The sequence below is a fragment of the Jaculus jaculus genome, chromosome 5 (assembly GCF_020740685.1).
Source record: "Jaculus jaculus isolate mJacJac1 chromosome 5, mJacJac1.mat.Y.cur, whole genome shotgun sequence".
Taxonomy (NCBI): Eukaryota; Metazoa; Chordata; class Mammalia; order Rodentia; family Dipodidae; genus Jaculus; species Jaculus jaculus.
In genome coordinates this window covers 64,272,758-64,295,392 of record NC_059106.1, presented here as the reverse complement: position 1 = coordinate 64,295,392, position 22,635 = coordinate 64,272,758, and the positions used below count along the sequence as shown (strand labels likewise).

The 22,635-nt window shown below is 42.1% G+C and overlaps 1 protein-coding gene across 1 annotated transcript in view; it reads right to left on the bottom strand.

Moving 5' to 3' along the window:
- Zcchc17 (zinc finger CCHC-type containing 17) overlaps positions 1-22,635 on the bottom strand; it is a 69,738-nt gene that overhangs the window by 18,984 nt on the left and 28,119 nt on the right. Inside the window, exons 4-7 of the mRNA XM_045149514.1 lie at positions 16,399-16,499; positions 14,339-14,430; positions 8,251-8,351; positions 4,738-4,883 (exon numbers count right to left, since the gene is read on the bottom strand). Of these exons, the coding sequence (XP_045005449.1) occupies positions 4,738-4,883; positions 8,251-8,351; positions 14,339-14,430; positions 16,399-16,499 (440 nt within the window). The remainder of the gene's footprint in view (positions 1-4,737; positions 4,884-8,250; positions 8,352-14,338; positions 14,431-16,398; positions 16,500-22,635) is intronic.

Here is a 22,635-nt window from a genome sequence, read left to right as displayed (position 1 = left end):
ACTTTTATCAACTAATTTTCTCCCCATAGAAGTGATTGAGCTTAGGTGACAGGCCCACGTGGGAGCACTGGTCTTTCCTCTGGCTAAGTCCCAAAGCAAATGCTCCTTTTAGCCCTGCCTATGGTAAAGGCAACACCCACTTTACCACCTTCAACCAGAGAGCGCCTTTGGCCAGAAGTCAAGCAAACACTTGTTCTTCAGAAATGACTGATTTTCAAGAAAGAATCTGATTATCAAACTAATTTGCTAGGACAAAGTTTAAGTAAGTAGGACATGGGGTGACTCCTGGCTATAACAGTTTATTATAGGTTGAAAAGAAAAAAGCAAGAGCAGAAGAAAAAGACTTAGCATGTGGACTGCCCACTCAGAACCCCTCCCAGCTCTGAAGCTTTTCTGCCTTACTTTCACTGTCTGTCCTTTGAACTTTCTGATCTAATAAACCATTGTTTAACCCACCCTAGTAAAAAAGAAAAGGAAAAGGCTTGTCCACCAGTCCATAAATAGTTACTACCCACAAAGCCCTTGAAAGAGCCATAGTTACAGTGCTGCTTGGGAGATAAGGCAAACAAGATTCTTAATGTAATTCAGATAGAGCATGCCTCCTACAGCGCAGTATGCTGCAGAAACTGGGAGGTGGGGAGCTTGATGTCATGCCTCCAACCTAAGCCAACCTCGTCAAACAAGAGCAAAGGTGAGCTCCCATAATCATAAAGTACGTGCTCATTCAACAAGTATCTGTTAAGAATCTTCTACCAGCCAGACAGCAACCTTTAAACACATGAGCCTTGGCACACAGGTCTACTAGGTCTTACATCTTGGTGTGTGCAAGAGTGTTCATAGTAATACAGCCATGATGGTTTATAACTGGAAGAAGTGAAACGTAAGACAGATTCATAAATTAGCTCTGCTTACCCTAAGGAGCATTATTCTGCAGAAGTGAATAGGGTTCAAGCAATACCTCTCAGTATGGGGGAAAACAAGTTTCATATGTCTACATATGGTGTGATACTACTTTGATTGAGTCCAAAACTGAGCAAAACTAAAGAATATATTGTCTGAGCATACATATGTGGGAAAAATAACACAGTGACATCCAAAATTTAGTGATAGCTGTGGGAGAGGGAACAAAAGGGCTGGGATGAAGCACATAGGTAAGTGATTTTTGAGTCATGTTCTGGCTTTTGGGTGGGAGAGGGTTATAGGTGTTTACTACATAGTGTTTTGCTTGCTGACATTTTTGTATGATTTTAAATGTGCTATATTTACTATGTATATAAAATATATTGTAAAAAATAAAGATATAGTGAAATTATAAAAAAAAATCTTCTACCAGCCAGAACAATTATTAGCTACAATCTGACTCATAATAATCATTAAATAAGGTTAGAAGTTAGCCTTTAAATAACAGAGTATTTAGTTGGGGAGAAAAAGGCACTGAGTAGACAGCCCATGGTCAGTGATGGCAGGCACACCAAATGCATCTTAAAATCTAAGGAAATAAGCAGTCATGCCCAAGTAATTGAAGGATGATGCCAGAAAGGAAATGTGTCATGCTCTGAGGCATGAATCTGATGTCAGGTGGAGTGGTTGGGTTGTGCTAATGGATGAAGGGAAGTAAGGGCCTTCCAGACAGAGGGATGATGGAATGAGGCAGACTTAGGAAACTTTTTAAGACAGACTGAATGAACCTATATAGTTTATTACTATGCACTGGATCCCAACACTTCTCTCCTACTCAGGGACACCAGTCCAAGGCTTGTTTTGTCCTCTTGCTTCAATGTTTCCCTCTCTACTGGCTAATTCTGAGCAACAAGCAACTATGCTATAATAGTTTCCATCAGGAAAAGAAAAGGGAGGGCTGGAGATGGCTTAGTGGTTAAGCGCTTGCCTGTGAAGCCTAAGGACTCTGGTTCGAGGCTCGATTCCCCAGGACCCATGTTAGCCAGATGCACAAGGGGGCGCATGCGTCTGGAGTTCATTTGCAGTGGCTGGAGGCCCTGATGCATCCATTCTCTCTCTCTCTCTCTCTATCTGCCTCTTTCTCTCTCTGTCATCACTCTCAAATAAATAAATGAAATAAACAAAAAAAATTTTTAAAAAAATGAAAAAGAAAAGGGAAAACCCAGCCCTCCTGAGCGAGCATTTTACTGAAGTATCTTCTCCATGTAGTCAAGTCTAATGGTCAAGTTTTTAAATTTATAACTTGGTCAGGGGAGGGGAGTGGTATTCATACAGGGTCTCACTATGGAGCCCTAAGAGGTCTGAAACTCTCTGTTCTCTGTGTAGACCAGACTGACCTCAAATGTGCAGTGATCCTCTTGTTCAGCCCTAATGGTTTTATTTACATCACAAGTCATCCAAGATGAGCACTCCTCACCCAATTAACATATGTCCTATCTCCTATATACTTACTTTCCAGGTGATCTTACACAGTCTCATGAACATGAAGAACATCTATAGACTTAAGATGCATAAATTTATATCCTTTACAAGCCAGGCATGGTAAAACACTCCTTTAATCCCAGAACTTGGAAGGCTGAGGTGGAAGGATTGCTGTAAGTTTGAGGCCAGCCTGAAACTACATAGTGAATTCCAAGACAGCCTGGGTGAGAACTTACCTCAAAAAACAATGCTAAACCTAACCAAAACAACAGCAACAACAACAACAACAAAAAACTATACCCCTTACACTGGCATCTCCCTTGAACACCAAAGTACATCCAATGGCCTATTCTATAGTCCACTTAGACATATGACAAGCATCTTGATTCCTATGCCCCAGTCTCTCCCAAATGTAGCCTGCTTTCCTTCTCATCTTAACAGACAGCAACCCAAACTAAAGTCTTTTTTTTTTTCAAGGTAGATTAAGCAATCTATCTCTCCAGCCCCCAAACTAAACTCTTGATAGCTTCTCATTCCCATATTTACTTTTCCAATGCTTCTTCTCCTTTTAAATCAAATCTTTCAGATACTTAGCCCCACCCCAAAATCTTGGTGCCATCTTTACCCTTTCCTACCTCATACTTAACCCTCACCACACTGTGTCCACTCTGTCCTCAAATACATTCACACTTCAACTGCTTTCTCATCTTTTTTAATTAATTAATTTTTAAAGCTTTTATTTTTTGGTTTTTCGAGGTAGGGTCTTGTTGTAGCCCAGAATGACCTCGAATTCACTCTGTATTCTCAGGGTGGCCTTGAACTCATGGCGATTCTCCTACTTCTGCCTACTGGGTGCAGGGATTACAGTTGTATGCCACCATGCCCAGCATTTTTTGAGGCAGGGTCTCACTGTAGCCCAGGCTGACCTGGAATTCACTATGTAGTCTCAGGGTGGCCTCGAACTCATGGTGATCCTCCTACCTCTGCCTTCTGAGTGCTGGGATTAAAGGCATGTGCCACCACGCCTGGCTCTTCTAGAATCTTAATATTTTTCTGTGACACTTTCACTACTTGATATATTATTTTTGTATGTTTACCAGTTTATCATCTATCCTCTACATTAGAATTCAAGTGCTACAAAGATAGGGAGATTTAGCCGTTTTGCTTATTCTGTACCTCCAGTGACTACAACTCCATTAATCAAAGGAATTGGAGTAGAGTTTTTATGGTAAGGGAATGGTGGAAGAGGATGCTGAAAAGCTGAAAGGACTTTGGAGAGCCTTTAAGGAACTCCAATTTTATGCCATAAAAGAAGTGGATGTAAAGTAGACAGTTGTGATGGTACACATCTATAATCACAGCATGCTGGAGGTATAGACAGAGGATTAGGAGTTCAAGGTCATTCTTGGCTACACATTGAATTTGAGGTCAGACAGGGAACTCATGTACCATCTCCAAAATAACCACGAAACACGCTGATTGATTTAGTAATAATATAGTTAGGGTAGAACATTATATTGCCTTTTTTGTTTGCTTGTTTTTTGAGGTAGGGTAATGCTCTAGCCCAAGCTAACATGGAATTCACTATGTAGTCTCAGGGTGGCCTCAAACTCACAGCAATCCTCCTACCTCTGTCTCCCGAGTGCGGGGATTAAAGGCATGTACCACCACTGCCGGCTCCCTTTTTGCTCTTTCTTTTTTTTAAGGCAAGTCCAACAAACTGGCCTTTTCTTTTTAATGCAAGAAAGCAAGAGTGAGAGAGAGACAGAGAATTGGCATGCCAGGGCCTCCAGCCACTGTAACTGAATTCCAGACACATGTGCCACCTTGTGTGCATGTGCGACCTTGCACATTTGTGTCACATTGTGTGTCTGGCTTACGTGGGACCTGAAGAGTTGTGGGACCTGAAGAGTCAAACATGGGTTCTTAGGTTTCACAGGTAAGTGCTTTAACCAGTAAGCCCTCTCTCCAGCCACATACTTCTTTTTATATTGCTTTAGAAGAACACTATAGGATACTAGGAAATAAGAAAAATGAAAAAATACTTTTATACTGCTACCTAGGAAAAAGATTAGAATAACTAATTACAGTCTCTGTGTAAAGATTATAGGATGCTTTGATTCACTTTTACTTTTAATTATTTATTTTTTGGTTTTTCAAGGTAAGCTCTTGTTCTAGGTCAGGCTGACGTGAAAGTCACTACGTAATTTTAGACTGGCTGCAAACTCACGGTGATCCTCCTATTTCTGGGATTCTTCGATTTTATTCAATTTTAAATCTCTAAAATTTCTATTAAAGGGACATTGAGCTACTCCCTCCAATAACTATGATTTATAAAGGCAAGAGAGTGCTTACCTTCTTTCTTTTTCTGGAGGAATTCCTTGTGGGATCAGGCTTCTCCAATTCTGCCCCCTTTGCCTCTTCTTTCTCCTCTTCCTCATCAGGTATCAGAGAATATTTGGTCCCACCTGGCTGCATGAAACAGTCTTTTGCAAAGTGGCCTGCAGAAAACAAACAGAAAAGAGAGGGAGGAAGGAGTTTCTCTCCTCAGCAGGTGGATGTTCCCCACAGGGTCCTCTGGTTTAGGAGATATTACTAAGTTTATTCAGAGCAGATTTTTTGCCACCTCAAGATGGCACTGCTCACTCAGCCAGAGGCAGGCGAGCAGCTGGTCTTGGAGCTGCAGGAGACACTGGTGAGGCTCTGGAAATAGCAGAAGACATGAGCATGCAGACTGCACTGCCCTGCATTAGCAATGGGACTTACTAATTTCTGAAGATCTATTTTGGAACTTGTTCCTGACAACAAAAGGCTGCTTCAGAGAGCGGATGCTTAACAGAGGGAGCTGAGTGGGAGGCCAAACTCTGAAGGAAGACAGCTGGCAGGAGGTGGGCACTGGCATGCAAGCTAACATGCAGAGACAGGCATAGTCACCGAGAGGCCCTGAACATTCACAGATTGTCAGGTCTGGCAAAGACTTTAGAGATCATGAAATCCATCTTTCTGCATTTGCAGAGCCTTGTGTTAAGAAGTAGGTCAAGGTCGTTTGGGCAGCAGCAAAGCTAACATCCCAAGTTTAATACCTCTCTGCCCTGTATTCTTTCAGCTGCACCAAAACTCACTACCTTTGGTCTAACGTTTGCTGACCAGGGCAGATTTTACTTTCTGTTATTTGCTGTCTTATGAGTACCTGCTGGATACAAGCTGAAGTACCACCTGCCCTGAACTACAGTGCTAGTGAGTGGGCCCTTCAGCAAGTGTTATGCCATATCCAGCTGGTTGTTTTTTTTTTGTTTTTTTCCAAGCTGGTTTTGTGTAAGCTTCCAGGGCACCCCTCTCAAGGGCAGAGAGGAAGTGCATGAGATAATAAAAAGCTGCTGGGCATGGTGGCACACACCTTGAATCCCAGCACTCGGGAGGCACAGGTAGGAGGACTGCTGTGAGTTCAAGGCCACCCTGAGACTACATAGTGAACTGCAGGATACTCTGGGCTAGAGTGGGACCCTACCTTGAAGGGGGGAAAAAAAAAAGCTAGAAATAAACTAGTTGGCACCATTGAGTCCAGAAGGTGGATGAGGTCTGGAAAGGGAACAGCAGTTTCCTAAATATCTGGAATGCTCCACAATCCCAAGGAGGTATTTGTTCTTTCACTTTTATGTTTCCCTTCTCCCTCTACACTAATAGTGAGTAGGGACTTGAAATTCACAAATTTGGGCTGGGGAGACAGTTCAGTGGCTGCGCTGGTTATACAAGTGTGAGTGTCTGACTGGGTCCCCCAAACCCACATAAAGATGGATGCTATAGCAGGTGTCTGTATTCCCAGTGCAAATGGGAGGTGGAAACAGGAGAATCCTCTAGAAGCTCATGGGCCAGCCAGTCTGGCAAACTCATGGCAACGAGAAACTGCCTCAAATAATGTGGAAAATGAGTACTGATACCTGATGTTCTCCTCACGTCTCCACATGCATGCGCTTGTATGCACACACAAGTACACACACCACAAATTCAACCAAGGCACAGATCTACCAGTTATTGCCAAAAAATATGAAAAGAGCAGTCAACAGAAGCTAGGGAAAATAGATGACAAATTGGGATCTTTTGAAAATGAGAACCTGGCAGCCTCTTTCATAGAGACTTCCAATAAAAAAAAAGTTAAGATGAAAGAGCTTTCTATTACATGAGTAAGACTAGGAGAAACCTGAGGAAATCAGGTTAAAAGAGTGACTATCCTATATCCTTTATTACTAAAAGGGCATTGTATTCAGAACTCTGAAGTTAAAGAGATACAGGTGAGAAAAAAAATGATTTAGTTTGGATCCTGAAGGAATATATTTCCACCTCCTTAATTTTTTTTGTTTTGTTTTGTTTTTCGAGGTAAGGTCTCACTCTAGTCCAGGCTGACCTGAAATTCACTCTGTAGTCTCAGGGTGGCCTCGAACTCACAGCAATCCTCCTACCTCTGCCTCCCAAGTGCTGGGATTAAAGGCGTGTACCACCACACCTGGCTTCATTGTATTTTTAAAGATTTTTAAATTTAATGTATTTATTTGAAAGAGAGAGAGAAACATATATAGAAAGAATGGATGAGACAGGGCCTCTAGCCACTGCAGACAAAATCCATATGTATGCACCACCTTGTGCATCTAGCTTACATGGCTGTTGGGGAATCGAACCTAGATCCTTTGGCTTTGCAGGCAAAGGCCTTAACCACTAAGCCATCTCTCCAGACCCACCTCATTGATTACAAAACAGTAAGTTTCCTTTAAGATAAAATTTGTTTTGAGTGTGGTAGTGTATGCCTTCAATCCCAGTAACTCAGGAGGAAGACATAGGATGATCACTGAGAGTTTGATTCCAGCATAGAACTACAAAGTGACTTCCAGGTCAGCCTGGGCTAGAGTGAGACCCTACCTCAAAAACAAACAAAAACAGTCAGGGCTAGAGAGATGACTTCCCTACTAAGTAACTTGCTTGCAAAGCCTAATGACCCAGGTTTGATTTCCCCAGTACTCATGTGAAGCCAGATATACTAAGTGGTGCATGCATCTGGAGTTTTTTGCTGCTGTTTTTGTTGTTTTGCAGTAGCCAGTGGCCCTGGTATGCCCATTCTCTATCTCTCTGCTTGAAAGTAAATAAATAGACAAATAAACAAATGAAATAGTTTTTAAAAGACTACATATACCAGGCATGGTGGCACATGCCTTTAATTCCAGTATTTGGGAGGCAGAGGTAGGAGAACTGCCATGAATTTGAGGCCACCCTGAGAATACACAGTGAATTCCAGGTTTGCCTGGGCTAGAATGAGACCCTACCTCAAAAAAAAAAATACTTTATATATTTAAAAAAAAGATATACTCAATCTGTTATCTAAGGTAGCTTAGAATTTAGAGTTAATTGGGGCTTGAGAGATGGCTTAGCAGTTAAGGTGCTTGCCTGCAAAGCCAAAAGACCCAGGTTCGATTCCCCAGGACCCACGTAAGCCAGACGCACAAGGAAGCACATGCAACTGCTGGAGGCCCTGGAGTGCTAATTCCCTCTCTCTCTAATAAATAAAAGTAAAATAAATTTTAATTGTAATTTAATGTTCTTACCCCTCCTGGTATAATAGTACCAGAACTTTGCCCAGATAGTGTATATCCATCAGCTGCAGAAGGGAGTGGGTACATAAGGGTGGGTAATGGCAGTATCTTGCAGGGCCAGCATTCATCGTAAGCAAGCAGCATTACTCGGATGTACACGTGGTGGAATAACAGCATGTAAGTGCTCTTGGTTAACAAACAGAGAGAGCTAGACCACCACTGAGCCAGCTCCTTCAGAGCAGAGGGCCCGCAAGGAGAAACACAGGAATGTAGGCTTCACCTTCCTTACCTTTGCAGCCACACTTTTTGCATGTAGTGTTTAGGACAGCTTCAAGGGTGATCTTCTGGCCAGTGTAATCCTGGAATGATCGCCTCCGTCTCTCTTCTTGCCTGTAATGAAAAATACTAACTGCTGATCCTCTTAAGAGATGTGACCAGAGAACTGAAGAGATGGCTCAGCAGTGAAGGCACCTGCCTGCAGAACCTAATGACTCAGGTTTGATTCCCCAGTACCCACATAAAGCCAGATGCACAAAGTGGTATTTGTATCTAGAGTTTGTTTGCAGTGGCTGGAGGTCCTAGTACACCCACTCTTTTTCTCTCTGCTCATAAATAAATAATATATATTTTTAAATTTTATTTATTTATTACAGTCAAACAGAGAAGGAGAGGGGGAGAGAGAGAGAGAATGGGCATGCCAGGGCTTCTAACCACTGCAAATGAACTCCAGACGCATGTGACACCATGAGCATCTGGCTTACGTGAGACCTGGAGAATCAAACCAGGGTCCTTAACCACTAAGCCGTCTCTCCAGCCCACATAAAATATTTTTTAAAGAAAGAGAGAGAAAGGCTGGAGAGACGGCTTAGTGGTTAGGCGCTCGCCTGTGAAGCCTAAGGACCCCGGTTTGAACCTTGATTCCCCAGTACCTACGTAAATCAGATGCACAAGGTGGCACATGTATCTGGAGTTCGTTTGCAGTGACTGGAGGCCATGGTGTACCTATTCTCTCTCTTTCTCTGTCTGTTGCTCTCAAATAAATAAATAAATAAACAAAATTTATGGAAGGAAAAAAAAAAGAGAGGGGGCTGGACAGATGGCTTAGCGGTTAAGGCGCTTGCCCGCAAAGCCAAAAGACCCAGGTTCGATTCCCCAAGACCCACATAAGCCAGATGACAGGGTGGTGCATGCATATGGAGTTGGTTTGCAGCAGCTGGAGGCCCTGACGTGCAATTCTCTCTTTTCCTCTGTCTCTCTCAAATAAATAAATAAAAATAATTAAAAAAAAATAAAAGAGAGATGTGACCAGAGATACTACAAAATAATGCTCTATGATAAGGGCCTTTGTCTGTTTTGTTTTTGGTGTGGCGAAGAGAAAGAGAAAGAAAAGTGCTGGGTAGAACAAGACAGGCAATGATATAGCCCTTTTCCCTACACTGAGAATGAGGCTTTAAATTAAGGATTATTAATGAGACTTGACCTCATCTCACTGATGTACAAATAATGTATGTGAAAATATAATTACTATACTAAACATCCTAAAACTTTTATAGTTTACTTATGGATTTAAAAGACCATTACAGGGGGCTAGAGAGATAGCTTAGCAGTTAAGGTACTTGCCTGCAAAGCCAAAGGACCAGGTTCAACTCCCCAGGACCCACATAAGCCAGGTGCACAAGAGGGCACATGCATCTGGAGTCTGTCTGCAGTGGCTAGAGGCCCTGGTGCTCTCTCTCCTTGCCTATTTCTGTATCTCTCTCTCTCAAATAAATAAATAAATAATTTTTTAAAATATTTCTTTTTAAAAAGACCATTACAGGGGCATGGTGGCACATGCCTTTAATCCCAACACTTGGGAGGCAGAGGTAGAAGGATTGCTGTGAGTTCAAGGAAACCCTGAGACTATATAATGAATTCCAGGTCAGCCTGGGCTACAGTGAGATCCTACCTCAAAAAAGACCATTATAGGCTTCCTGGAAAAACAAGTGGCAGGGCTGTAGAGATGGCTTAGCAGTTAAGGCATTTGCCTGCGAAGCCTAAGGACCAAGGTTAATTTCCCTATGCCCATGTAAGCCAGATGCACAAGGGGGCACATGCAACTGGAGTTCATTTGCAGTGGCTGGAGGCCCTGGTGCAGCCACTTTCTCTCTCTTTCTCTCAAGCAAATAAAATAAAAAAGAAAAGAAAATCAAGTGCAAATCCCTTACCTTGATATTCAAGGCCGTTTACAGTCTGTCTCTAACCTACTTTCCCATCCTCATCTTTAGTTATACCTATGCCAAATGAGTCTACTTCCCCTTCTCAGGCTGGTTCAGTGCTTTTCCTAAGGCAGATCCTACTCTGTGAAATGTTCTGCTGCCCTCTTTACTCCCATCTCACCAATGAACTATACTCAAACATCTCAAAGCTCCTATTTTTTTTTTCAATTTTTTTTAAAATTTTTATTAACATTTTCCATGATTATAAAATATATCCCATGGTGATTCCCTCCCTCCCCACCCCCACACTTTCCCATTTGAAATTCCATTCTCCATCATATTACCTCCCCATTACAATCATTGTAATTACATAAATACAATATCAACCTATTAAGTATCCTCCTCCCTTTCTTTCTCCACCCTTTATGTCTCCTTTTCAACTTACTGGCCTCTGCTACTAAGTATTTTCATTCTCACACAGAAGCCCAGTCATCTGTAGCTAGGATCCACATATGAGAGAGAACATGTGGCGCTTGGCTTTCTGGGCCTGGGTTACCTCACTTAGTATAATACTTTCCAGGTCCATCCATTTTTCTGCAAATTTCATAACTTCATTTTTCTTTACCACTGAGTAGAACTCCATTGTATAAATGTACCACATCTTCATTATCCACTCATCTGTTGAGGGACATCTAGGCTAGTTCCATTTCCCAGCTATTATAAATTGAGCAGCAATAAACATGGTTGAGCATGTACTTCTAAGGAAATGAGATGAGTCCTTTGGATATATGCCTAGGAGTGCTATAGCTGGGTCATATGGTAGATCAATCTCTATCAAAGCTCTTATTTTTTAAAAAGTCTTCACTGAGCCCCTCAGCTAGAATTAAGTCTCTTTGTTCTTATTACCACAGCACTTCTAATGATCATAAACTTCTGACCAAATTATAACACACATAAAAAATACTTTTACTAGAGCTGGAGAGATGGCTTAGCAGCTAATGTGTTTGCCTGTGAAGCCTAAGCATCCAGGTTCAATTCTCTAGAACCCATGTGAGCCATATACACATGGTAGCATATATGTTTGGAGTTCATCTGCCTTGGCTTTTGGCCTTGGCATGCTCATTCTTTCTCTCTCTCTCATAAATAGATAAAGATGAAGCTTTTAAAAAGAAAAAAAAGTAAACATGATCAAATTTATAAAACAGAGAATGAAGAATACTTGTATTATATTCATAGCTCACTTAATTCTTTTCTTTTTATACTTAGGTACAGGGCCAGAGAGATGGCTCAGCAGTTAAGGTGCTTGTCTGCAAAGCTTAATGACCTGGGTTACATTCCCTAATACCCATGTAAAGCCAGATGCACAAAGTGATGCATGCATCTGGAGTTGGTTTGCAGCGGCTAGAGTCCCTGGTATGCCCCAAAAGACAAACAGACTTATTAGATTAAGAGAAGGAAGTGAAAAGAAGGTACAGAGAGCTGTGCCATGTGGAAGGCAGGAGGGGACAGAAAGCTCGTGTGGGAGTAGGGGTCCCCCACCATCTTAGCCCAGCAGGGCTGAGATAAGGCGGGGTGCTTACCAGAAAAGGGACCTGGAAGTTCAAGAAAGGTGAAAAGTTAAAAAAGAGCACTAAATTTTTACAACAGTGTTCAGATAAACAGAGCATGCCCAGTCACTATGAAACTCATTGTCTCATGCCTATTTCTAGTCATGCTGCTTCCCTCAAGGGTAACCACTATTCTGATGTCTGATAGTACAGACTCACTTTTCCCATTTGTTTTTTCCCCTTTCTAATTTTTGTATACAGTAACTGGCAGTGCCCATGTAGTCCCAGCAATGAGGAGGCTGAAGGAGGCCTGCTAGAGATCAAGACCAGGCTGGGCAATACAGTGCAAGTTCCCTTTAAACAATAATTATACAAAATGATTATTCATAAATATAAACCCTATGGATGAATTTTATAAGCAATAGAAGCCAGACAGAAGTATACAGATTTTTTTTATGTGTTTATATATACAGATACATATTTTTGGTACTAGGGAATAGACCCAGGGCCTCTTGCATACAACGCCTACATTCTAACACTGATCTAATACCTCAAGTCATTTTCTACCTCTTTCTTTCTTTCTTTTTTTTTTTTTTTTTTCTTCTGAGGTAGGGTTTCACTCTGGTCCAGGATGACCTGTAATTCACTATGTAGTCTCAGCAGGGTGGCATTGAACTCAGGGTGATCCTCCTACCTCTACTTCCCAAGTGTTGGGATTAAAGGTGTGCACCACCATGCCCTGCTTTCTACCTTATTTGTGAGATGGTCTTGCTAAGTTGCCCAGGAGAATCACTGTGTACTTGAGGACAGCCTAGGCTACAGAGTGAGTTCCAGATCAGCTTGAACTAGAGTAAAACCCTGCCTGCCTTTAATCTCAGCACTTGGGAGGCTGAGGTAGAAGGATTGCCCTCGGTTTGAGGGTACCCTAAGACTATATAGTGACTTCCAGGCCATTCTGAAGTTTGTTTGCAGGGGCTGGAGGCACTGGTGAGCCCATTCTCTCTCCTCCCTCTCTCTCTGTTTCTTTCTTTGCTCAAAAATAAATAAATAAAATTTTAAAAAATGTTTGTCTCAGGTACTGGGAAAATGCAAAGAGGGATTTAAAATAGCTTCCTATAATAAATGGTTACTATAGGCTAGATACTAAGCAGGCTCCTCTTTTTATTTTACAATTTATTTAAGGGGTTGGGGAAAGAGGCAGATATATAGAGAAAATGGGCACACTAGAGCCTCTAGCCAATGTAATCAAATTCCAGACGCATGTGGGTCCTTAGGCTTTGCAGGCAAGCACCTTAACCACTAAGCAATCTCTTCAGACTCTGGCACCTTTTTTTTTAAAAAAAAATTATTTACTTGAGAAAGAGAGTAAGAGAGAGAAAGGAAATGAGTGAAAGTGAATATGGGCACATCAGGGCCTCTTGCCTCTGCAAATAAACTATAGACACATGCACCACTTTATGCATCTGCCTTTATGTGGGTACTTGGGAATTAAGCCCGGGTCAATAGGCTGTGAAACAAGGACCTTTAACAGTTAAACCATCTCTCTAGCCCTGGTTCCTATTTTTTTTGTTGTTGTTGTTGTTGTTGCTGTGGTTGGTTTTTCCAGGTAGGGTCTTGCTCTAACTCAGGCTGACCTGGAATTCGCTATGTAGTCTCAGGGTGGCCTCGAACCCAAAGAAGGAAACTAATTAGCATAAGAAAAATAACGTGATGTTTTAACACCAAAACCAACAAATAATATTGTGGTTAGCATGAAGATATATTTATTTTCTTGAAATACTAGAGTAATAAGCCCTCAAAATTACTCAAAGGATCTTGGAATTCAGGAACCTATGGTTAGAAATCCAAGAAAGGATTGGAGTTAAACAGTAAATTTCCCTAATTACCAGACAATTTCACTAGGTCAACAGAAAATCTTACATTCTGAAATTAAAGGTCAGAAGAGACAGTGAAAGGTATGTTCAAAAGATGTAGGAAACTGAGCATGGTGGCGCACACCTTTAATCCCAGCACTTGGGAGGCAGAGGTAAGAGGTTGCCTTGAGTTCGAGGCCACCCTGAGAATACAGAGTGAATTCTAGGTCAGCCCGGGCTAAAGTGAGACCCTGTCTTGAAAAACAAAACAAAAGACGTGAAATCTAAATACCACTCAAATTGCTCCCAGAATACCCTACCCCCTGCACAGGTTACCTTTTTCTGCACCAAATGCAAAAATAACTAGGGAGGAAAATAATAGTACTTCATGAATACTTGCTGGCTAACAGGTTAAAGTGCAGAAGCAGAAAGAGGCAAGAGAGCACCACTAGTAAAACACTCATTCTTAGAGTTTTGTATGTGAGCATTTCATGTTTCAACTCTATGTAGTAAGTGAGGTGTGGTACGCACCCGTAATCCCAGCATTCAAGAAGCTAAGGCAGTAACATCCAGAGTTTGAGGCAACCAGGGGCTCCATAGTGAGATGTAAACAGCAGTGTTATCTACACTTTAAATGTATAAACTCCAAAGGTTATAAAGGCCACACAACTCATTAATGTCACAAAGTTTACAAATGGTAGAGGTTCTAGTTTAGTCTAGTCTACTACAGCATTCTATGCTTTGGGTCAGAGTTCAGCCCTTCCAAACCTTTTACCTACTCAATGATAACGTTGTTAGGATCGAGGTCTTTCCCAGTTCCTTGGTTGACAACTTTCATGGACAGGGACACTTTTATCCTATCATTTTTCATCTAAAAAAGACAAAAGAAGAGTCACTAAAATGTCTGTACACACTGAGACTGCCAATCTCTATAGTTACCTGAGCACTGCCACAACAAACCCTACTCCTAATGGACACAGTACTGAACTAGGTACTGTGACTACAAAGGAGCAGTAAAGGAAGACCCCATGGCAGAATGTAGGAAATGATCTTCCTTTGTCTCATTCCCATCTCTGGGGAAAAGACAGAAATGGTTGCTCGGAAATCCAAGGCCTGCTGAGGCAACCAGTTAGAAGATAAAAGCTGAAGGTTAAGTTCAGCACAGGTACTGGTTCAGAGATCCATTAGCCCTACAATGACTTTAAACATACCTAAAGAACAGCTCTCCTTTGGACTTTGTCAGAACTCCCCTCAGCATGAAGATGCCTTTTAGTCATATTGGCCTTCTTTTGCTTCCATAGCACATAAAGCCCTTCTTCATTTCAGGGTCTTTGCATCAGCTATTCTGTCTACCTGGAATGTTCTTATCCAACTCATATGAACAATACTTTTCCTTTAGGTCCAGCTCATATGCCATCTCCTCAGCCTTTTCCTAGCAACTTTACCTAAATTTATATTTGATATTGTTTGAATGCAATGTAGCACTCAGAGTTTGCAATTATTTTATATGTCTTGTTTACACTTTAAAAATCTGTCTCTTCTACTTATAAATCGCTAGTTAATTCATAGCTAGTTAATTTTTCTCTGAGACAAGATCTCACTATGTATGTAGCCCAGGATGGCCTTAAACTCATTTAGCTCCGGAGTGCTGGCATTATAAACATGCATCACCACACTTGATTTCTGGTTCATGCTTGTTTCCACAAAACCTAGCATGTATCTAGCAACATCATGGCCTTTTCAGGTTTTTTTTTTTTTTGAGGTAGGGTCTCACTCTAGTTCAGGCTGGTCTGGAATTCACTCTGCAGTCCCAGGCTGGCCTCAAACTCACAGTGATTCTCCCACCTCACCTCTGCCTCCCAAGTGCTACCACACCTGGCCCTTTTCAGCTTTTTAATAGCTTTCATGGCCTTTCCCCCAGCTATTCCCTGGCAAAGCAGATGAGGGTGTTTGCATGCCCATGCTGCCCTTCCCCACAGCCCTCAGTGAGCTACTATCAACTAGATCCTGATCTCACTTCCCTCACACTCATGGTACCATGTGTTAGAGAAAGTTACTATTAATTCTTTGTGTCTTTTTCTTTTCTTTTTTTTTTGGTGGTTGGGGGGGGGCAGGGAGGCCAAGTTGAGGTATACCTGGCAGGTACTCATTGGAATTTGTGAAAACAACCTACCCTGTAGATTAAATCTCCTTCTTTTTTTCTTTTTCTTTCTCTCTTTTTCTTTTTTTGGCTCTTTTCTTTCTTTTTTTCCTCTTGTCTACTACATGAAATAAACATCATGGAGGAACTCTTACAGACATATTCTCATTGTACCACATTTACATAGCTTGTCATTTTTTCTACATTTGCAGGACAGATAACCAAGAGATGCAGACAAATAACTGTGGCAATATTTAAAAATGAAACATAAGCCACAATTAACATTTACATATTCACCATCATAAGATTCCTAAAGCCCTCACTATCATTGTTTCGGTGTTTGCCTCCTTGCGTAGGGTGCGTATGCACCACAGCACCCTGGAAGTAAGGACAACCTCAGGCACTGGTCCTTGTCTTCCACCTTGTTTGAGACAGGGTTCCTCCTGTTTGCTGCTGCAAACTCACACCAGCTGGCCAGTGAGCTCCAGGTTCTCCTGGCTATGCTCCCCCCCGCCCCCCGATGCACGGAAGGCATGTTTGGATTGCAGATGCATGCACTACTTGTGTCCGGTGTCATGTGTGGATATGCAAACTCCGGTCAGGCTTGCACAGCAAGTGCTTTCAACCACTCAGCCATCTCCACAGCCAATCAGCTTTTTATAATCTTTTCTAACCGCATGAAGCTGTAAAAAACTTTACCTCTCGGCCAATAAGCTTCACCCACACTTTGTCTCCAACATCTACTATTTCAGAGGGCTTATCCACACGACAGGAAGACATGTGAGTTCGATGGACCAGACCTGGACACAACAAATAAAAATAAAACAAAACATAGGGTATATCTGGTACTTATACTCTAAATGACTGATAAGGAAAAAGATATATGGTGAGAAATATAACAGAAAAATTTAATTTTCAATGAAACTGTAAGTTAACTTAAAACTCTAAACCAACTGGGCATGCTGACACACGCCTTTATTTCCAGCACTCCAGGATCACCATGAATTCAAGGCCACCCTGAGACTACATAGTGAATTCCAGGTGAGCCTGGACTAGAATAAGACCCTACCTCAAAAAAACAAAACAAAAAAGGATATTATTTATTGCTGGGCATGTTGGTGCATGCCTTTAATTCCAGCATTCAGGAGAAAGAGGTAGGAGGATTGTTGTGAGTTTGACACCAACCTGGGACTACAGAGTAAACTGCAGGTCAACCTGCGCTAGAGTAAGACCCTACCTGAAAAAAATGACAACAGGGCTGGAGAGATGGCTTAGCAGTTAAGGTGTTTGCCTGCAAAGCCAAAGTACCCAGGTTCAATTCCCCAGGATCCACATTAGCCAGATGCATAAGGTGGTACATGCATCTGGAGTTCGTCTGCAGAGGCTAGAGGCCCTGGCATGCCCATTCTCTCTCTTTCCGCCTGTCAAATAAATAAATAAATAAAAATTTAAAAAAATAACAAAGTCATTTATTATTTGAGAGAAAGTGAATGAGCATACTGGGGTCTCTTTCCACTGCAAATGAACCTCAGACATGTACCACTGTGTATGTCTGGCTTTACTTGGATAGTGGGGAATTGAACCTGAGCCTGTAGGCTTTGCAAGCAAGTGCCTTTAACCACTGAGCCATCTTTCCAGCTTAAAATGTATCTTATGGTCTCAATTTTTCTTTCACTCAATCAACTAACAAAAATTCTTTAAATAACTGCTTGGCTAGGGGAGTTGCTCAGTGTCACAGAATTTGCTTAGCATGCACTAGGCTATGGGTTTGATCCCCAGAATGAAAAGATACAAGATGTTAAAATTCTTTAAAAACAAAGGCATAACAATATTACACCTTTTATCTTTTCTTGCTGTTGCTGCGGTGTTGGGTTTCCAACCCAGAGCCTTGCATATACTAGGCAATAGTTTACACCACTGGACTACAATTCCAGGCCAAGGTGTTTGTACTTTTGTTTTTCTTCGAGGTGGGGTCTCACTCTAGCCCAGGCTGACCCAGAACACACTCTATAGTCTCAAGTGGCCTCAAACTCTCAACAATCCTCCTACCTCTACCTCCCAAGGGCTGGGATTAAGGACTGTACTACCACACCTGGTTCCTTTTACATTTTGTACTTTTCTTTTTTTGAGACAAGCCCAACAGACTGGCCTTTAAAAGAAAAATATTTTATTTATCTATTAGAGAGAGATATACAGAAATAAGCAGGTAGAGAGAGACAGACAAAATGGGCATGCCAGGGCCTCCAGCCAATGCAAATGCAAACCAGATAGTGCACCCCCTTGTGCATCTGGCTGATATGGGTTCTGGGGAGTCAAACCTAGGTCATTTGGGTTTCTAGGCAAGCACCTTGACCGCTAAGCCATCTCTCCAGCCCCAGATTGGCCTTTTTTATTTTGGTTTTTGAGGTAGGGTCTCATGCTAGCTCAGGCTGACCTGGAATTCACTAGTTTCAGGGTGGCCTCAAACACTCAGTGATCCTCCTACCTCTGCCTTCCAAGTGCTGAGATTAAAAGGTGTGCGTCACCACACCCAGCTCTGGCCCCTCCTTTTTTTTAATGTGAGAGAGCCAGAGAGAGAAAAAGAGAGAGAGAGAGAGAGAGAGAGAAGGAGGGAGGGAGGGAGGGAGGGAGAGAGGGAGGGACAGAAGGAGGGGAGAGAAGTGGTGTGCTAGGATCACTGTAATAAGACTTCAGACGCATGTACCACCTTGTGCCCATGTGCAACCTTGTGCGCTTGCATCATCTTGTATGTCTAGCTTATGTGGGATCTGTAAAGTAAAACATGGGTCCTTAGATTTTACAGACAAGTGCCTTAACCACTAAGCCCTCTCTCCAGCCCTATATTTTGTACTTAGACTTTTTTTTTTATTTTAGAGAGAGAGAGAATTGGCGTGCCTGGGCCTCAGCCACTCCAATGAAACTCCAGACACTTGTGCCACCTAGTAGGCATGTGCGACCCTGAGCTTCCACACCTTTGTGCACCTGGCTTACATGAGATCTGGAGAGTAGAACATGGGTCCTTAGGCTTCACAGGCAAGTACCTTAATCACTAAGCCATCTCTCCAGCTCCATTTTGTCCTTTTTTTGTTTGTTTGTTTTCAAGTTATGGTCTCACTCTAGCCCAGGCTGACCTGGAATTAACTATGTATTCTCAGGGTGGCCTCGAACTCACAGCGACCCTCCTACCTCTGTCTCCTGAGTGCTGGGATTAAAGGCGTGTGCCACCACACCCGGCTCCACTTTGTACTTTTGATGCAAGAGTATCATCACTTGATAAGACCCTACTGCTGAAGACTCCACATACTTGGGCTGCAAGACCACTGAGAAATCCTGCTGGAACTGAGCTGATAACCTCCTCCATGTAGACCAGCTGACAGAAGGCTGCAAGAAGCCATTCTGCATGCAGTTCAATGAGAGAAAGAGAAATCACCAGTGAAGATACTCAACAGTGGGCACTGCAAGCCTTAGATTTGGTCAGCCAGGCCAAATGAGCCAATGGGCACAATAGTGGCACATCTGTCATGGTGGAAACCAATTGCCCTCTAAGTGGACTGGTAAGCACCTTTACTGCTAAGCCATCTCTCCAGCCCTTTTGTCCCCCCAACTTATCAAACTGCCCAGTAAGCACTTCTCTTAATGTTCATACCCTTATATTAATGCTACTCTCACTTTGGGTAGAGAATCTTCTTTTTTCAGATGGCAGTCTCCTTGGGATCACTCAGAAGGCATCATGGTGATGGAAGGAAGTGACCTCAGTGCTCAGTACTGCAATATCTCTATCACACCTTCCAAGGCTCAGGGTCTATTGCGGAAAAGGTGGCGAAAAGAATTTAACAGCCAATGGAAGGGGAGGACTCCTTACAACATGTTCCCCCCAGACACAAAATGGTCTGGATATCCATGACCTCATAGTGCCTGACACTACACAAGACCATCATAATAGGAGGAAAAGATGATGATATTAAAATAAAAGAGACTGATTGAGATGGGGAAGGGATATGATAGAGAATGAAGTTTCAAAGGGGAAAGTGGGAGGGAGGGAGGGTTTACCATGGGATTTTTTTTTTAACAATCATGGAAGTTGTTAATAAAAAAAAAAAAAAGAGTATCATCACTAAAATTGTTTCCCAAGGAAAGCAAATATCAGGGTGAAAACCCTTGGCATTAAACATTTGAAATAGTATCTACAAGTATTCAAAAGTTTATAATTTAGGGCTGGAAAGATGGCTTAGCAGTTAAAGCATTTGCCTGCCAAGCCTAAGGACTCATGTTTGACTCTCCAGGTCCCACATAAGCCAGACACACAAGGTGATACAAGCACACAAGGTCACACATGTGAACAAGGTGATACATACATCTGCAGTTCAATTACATTAAAAAAAAAAAAAAGCCAGTCTGTCAGGCTTGCCTCAAAAAAAAAAATAAAAACTTAAAAATTTACAATTTAAACTGGCTGAAGTACATAAATTTGGGTCCAGCCCCAGCTACACAGAGATGACTCAGCAATTAAAGTATTTGCCTACAAAGCCTAAAATCCCAGGTTCAATTCCCCAGTGCTCAAATAAAGCCAGATGCACAAAGTGGTATACATATCTGGAGTTTGTAGCAGCTAGAGGCTCTGGTGTACCCATTCTCTCTACTTGCAAATAAATAAATAAATAAATAAAATATTTTTATCATTTTTTTGTTTTGTTTTTTAAGGTAGGGTCTCACTCTAGCTCAGGCTGACCTGAAATTCACTATGTAGTTTCAGAGTGGCCTCGAACTCACAGTGATCCTCCTACCTCTGCTTCCGAGTACTGGGATTAAAGGCATGTGCCAGCACGCCTGGCTTTTTTTTTTATATATATATTTTATTTATTTAGGGAGGGCATGGATGCACCAGGGCCTCCACCCACTGCAAACAAACTCCATACACATGTACCACATTGTGCATCTGGCTTGCGTGGGACCTGGAAAATCAAAAGCTGGGTCCTTAGGCTTTGCAGTCAAGCACCTCAATTACCAAGCCATCTCTCCAGCCCTATTTTTTTATTTTTTAACTTTTCAAGGTAGGGTCTCACTCTAGCTCAGACTGACCTATAATTTACCATGTAGTCTCAGGGTGGCCTCGAACTCATGGCAATCCTCCAACCTCTACCTCCCAAGTGTTGGGATTAAAGGTGTGTGCCACCACACCCGGCTTAGCACTATTTTTTTAAAGAAAAAAACTATATATTAAAAAAAACAGGGCTGGAGAGATGGCTTAGCGGTTAAGCGCTTGCCTGTGAAGCCTAAGGACCCTGGTTTGAGGCTCAATTCCATAGGAAACCAGAAATCATGTCTAAAATAACTGACCTCTCTAGTTGCTTAAGACACTTCTCTCCCATCCCCCCAGGGCTGATACGAAACTCAGGGTCTCCTGCATGCTAGGCAAGTAAGTCCTCTACTAACAAATGTCCTGCTTGAACCTCCTGATAGCTGGGGTGCAGGCCTGCATCACTAACACCTGACTCGACTGTGTCAACTGTAATGTGAAAGATTATATGCTCAGTCAATCTAGAAAACAGTAATAGAGCAGATAGGCTAGCACGCACACACCTGTTATCTCAGCACTGGCAGGCTGAAGTAGGATAAAGTTCCAGGCCAGCCTGGTCAAAACACACACACACACACACACACACACACACAGAGTGGTGACACCCACAGCCCTTCTACTGTTTGTTGTATCTTTTTTTTTTTCCCCGAGGTTGGGGCTCACTCTGGCCTAGGCTGACCTAGAATTCACTCTGTAGTCTCAGGGTGGCCTTGAACTTCTGGGGATCCTCCTACCTCTGCCTCATGAGTGCTGGAATTAAAGGCATGTGCTACCATGCCCGGCTTGTTGTATCTTAACTGTACCATTTTACTTGACTGTTCTTCATGGCCCTATGAGTAAGGCTACATTACTTATGTGACATAAAATCAGACGCATGCTATGCTTACACAAGTTAGATTTATGTGAGTATACCTCAAATACCCATTAACCTTCCTAAAATACCACCAGCTGGGGACCAAGTATTAAAAACACATTAGCCTATGGGGGGGAAGGTTCAAACCACCACAGCAACCTTTTTTAAATTGGCTCAAACATGCAATCCTCCTCCCACCTTAGCCTCCTAAGGGCTTGGATTACAAGGTGGCATGTGCTACCATACCTAGCTTAAAGAGTTCTTTTTTTTCAAGTTTAGAGAAACTTTATTAGATTAAGAAAACTACTTTTTATTTCTACAGAGAATTTTCATTCACGAACATACTGTAATTTTGAAAAATACTTTTGATTAGGAGTGGCTGAATCAATGGACATGGGACCCAAAGAAACTGAATCAAAAGTAATTGAAACACAATTCAAATATAAGTCTGCCAGTACCATATTGCCCCATTTTTCTTTATTATTAATTCACATTATACTTTGTTAAAAAGAGAGAAAAATAAGCCAGGCATGGTGCATACCTTTAATCCCAGCACTCGGGCGGCAGAGGTTGGAGGGTTGCTGTGAGTTCAAGGCCAACCTGAGACTACATAGTAAATTCCAGGTCAGCCGGGACTAGAGTGAAACCCTACCTCGAGAGGAAAAAAAAAAAGAGAAGGAGAGAGAGAGAAGGCAGGGGAGATGGCTCAGTGGTTAAAAGCACTTGATTATAAAGCCCAACATCCTGGGTTCAATTCTGCAGTACCCACATAAAGCCAGATACACAAAGTGATACATGAATCTGGAGATGGTCTGCAGTGACAGGAGGCCTTGGCACACACTCTCCACTCATTCTCTGATAAATGAATAAGAATGTTAAGAAAAAAAGGAAAGATCAACTCACTATAAACTGGTAACACTATTCCACTATATGCTCCAAAATGCCATAAATAATAAAAAATGCTTTTTCTGGGCTGGAGAGATGGCTTAGCGGTTAAGCGCTTGCC